Here is a 779-nt window from a genome sequence, read left to right as displayed (position 1 = left end):
TGGCAGAAACGTTAGCACGTCGGGCGAAATGCTTAGCGGTATTTCGTCTGCCGCTACGTTCTGAGTTCAAATTCCGCCGAAGTCGATTTTGCCTTTCATCCTTTCGGGGTCGATTAAATAAGTATCAGTTACGCACTGGGGTCGGTATAATCGACTTAATCCGTTTGTCTGTCCTTGTTTTTCCCCTCTGTGTGTAGCCCCTTGTGGGTAGTAAAGAAATAACACATACATACACACACATACAAACAAACAACACTTGCACACACTTATATATAACGTAGGATGGAGTTAGTAATTATTTGCTAGGCTTCTGCATCTGTAATTTAAACCTCAGCCAAATGCTGTATATACATTAAAACAGAATATACATACCTAGATCAAAGACCACACTTAGTTGCGCCTTATCATTGATAATTTCACAGTAAAATGTTACACACGTATTTTTGATGCGACCACGCCATTTGTCTTCATGGGCCATACAATTTCCATTGGGATCTAGGCAAACTGTAAATATTATCACAATAAAGACCGATTCAAAATGTTCATATGAGAACATATCGCAACATGAGTACATGTATATAAGCTAACACACACACACGTATGAACACTTATATATATATATATATATATATATATATATTTATTTATTTATGCACCCTTTTTACAACTTAGCTAAGCTCGTGGGCCCAGCTTCCCGGATTCTAGGGCGTATGTGTCCCCCCTCCCCACCAGCTGGATGGGACGCCAGTCCATTGCAGCGTTACTCAAGAAACAGGAAG

General features: G+C 39.8%; 1 protein-coding gene and 2 long non-coding RNA genes across 5 annotated transcripts in view; 2 read left to right on the top strand and 1 right to left on the bottom strand.

The window, feature by feature from the left end:
* The window catches only part of LOC106872050 (uncharacterized), a 17,087-nt gene that overhangs the window by 5,096 nt on the left and 11,212 nt on the right, over nucleotides 1–779 (bottom strand). For all 3 annotated transcript variants that reach the window (XM_052969049.1, XM_052969050.1, XM_052969048.1), the window contains one exon: nucleotides 373–504. In XM_052969049.1, coding sequence (XP_052825009.1) covers nucleotides 373–504 — 132 coding nt within the window. The remainder of the gene's footprint in view (nucleotides 1–372; nucleotides 505–779) is intronic.
* Nucleotides 1–779, top strand: part of LOC128248173 (uncharacterized) — a 20,485-nt gene that overhangs the window by 8,973 nt on the left and 10,733 nt on the right. The window lies entirely within an intron of this gene.
* The window catches only part of LOC128248171 (uncharacterized), a 10,022-nt gene that overhangs the window by 8,102 nt on the left and 1,141 nt on the right, over nucleotides 1–779 (top strand). The window lies entirely within an intron of this gene.

Source organism: Octopus bimaculoides, chromosome 6 (assembly GCF_001194135.2).
Source record: "Octopus bimaculoides isolate UCB-OBI-ISO-001 chromosome 6, ASM119413v2, whole genome shotgun sequence".
In the NCBI taxonomy this organism is placed as follows: domain Eukaryota; kingdom Metazoa; phylum Mollusca; class Cephalopoda; order Octopoda; family Octopodidae; genus Octopus; species Octopus bimaculoides.
This window is presented reverse-complemented; position numbering and strand designations above follow the sequence as displayed.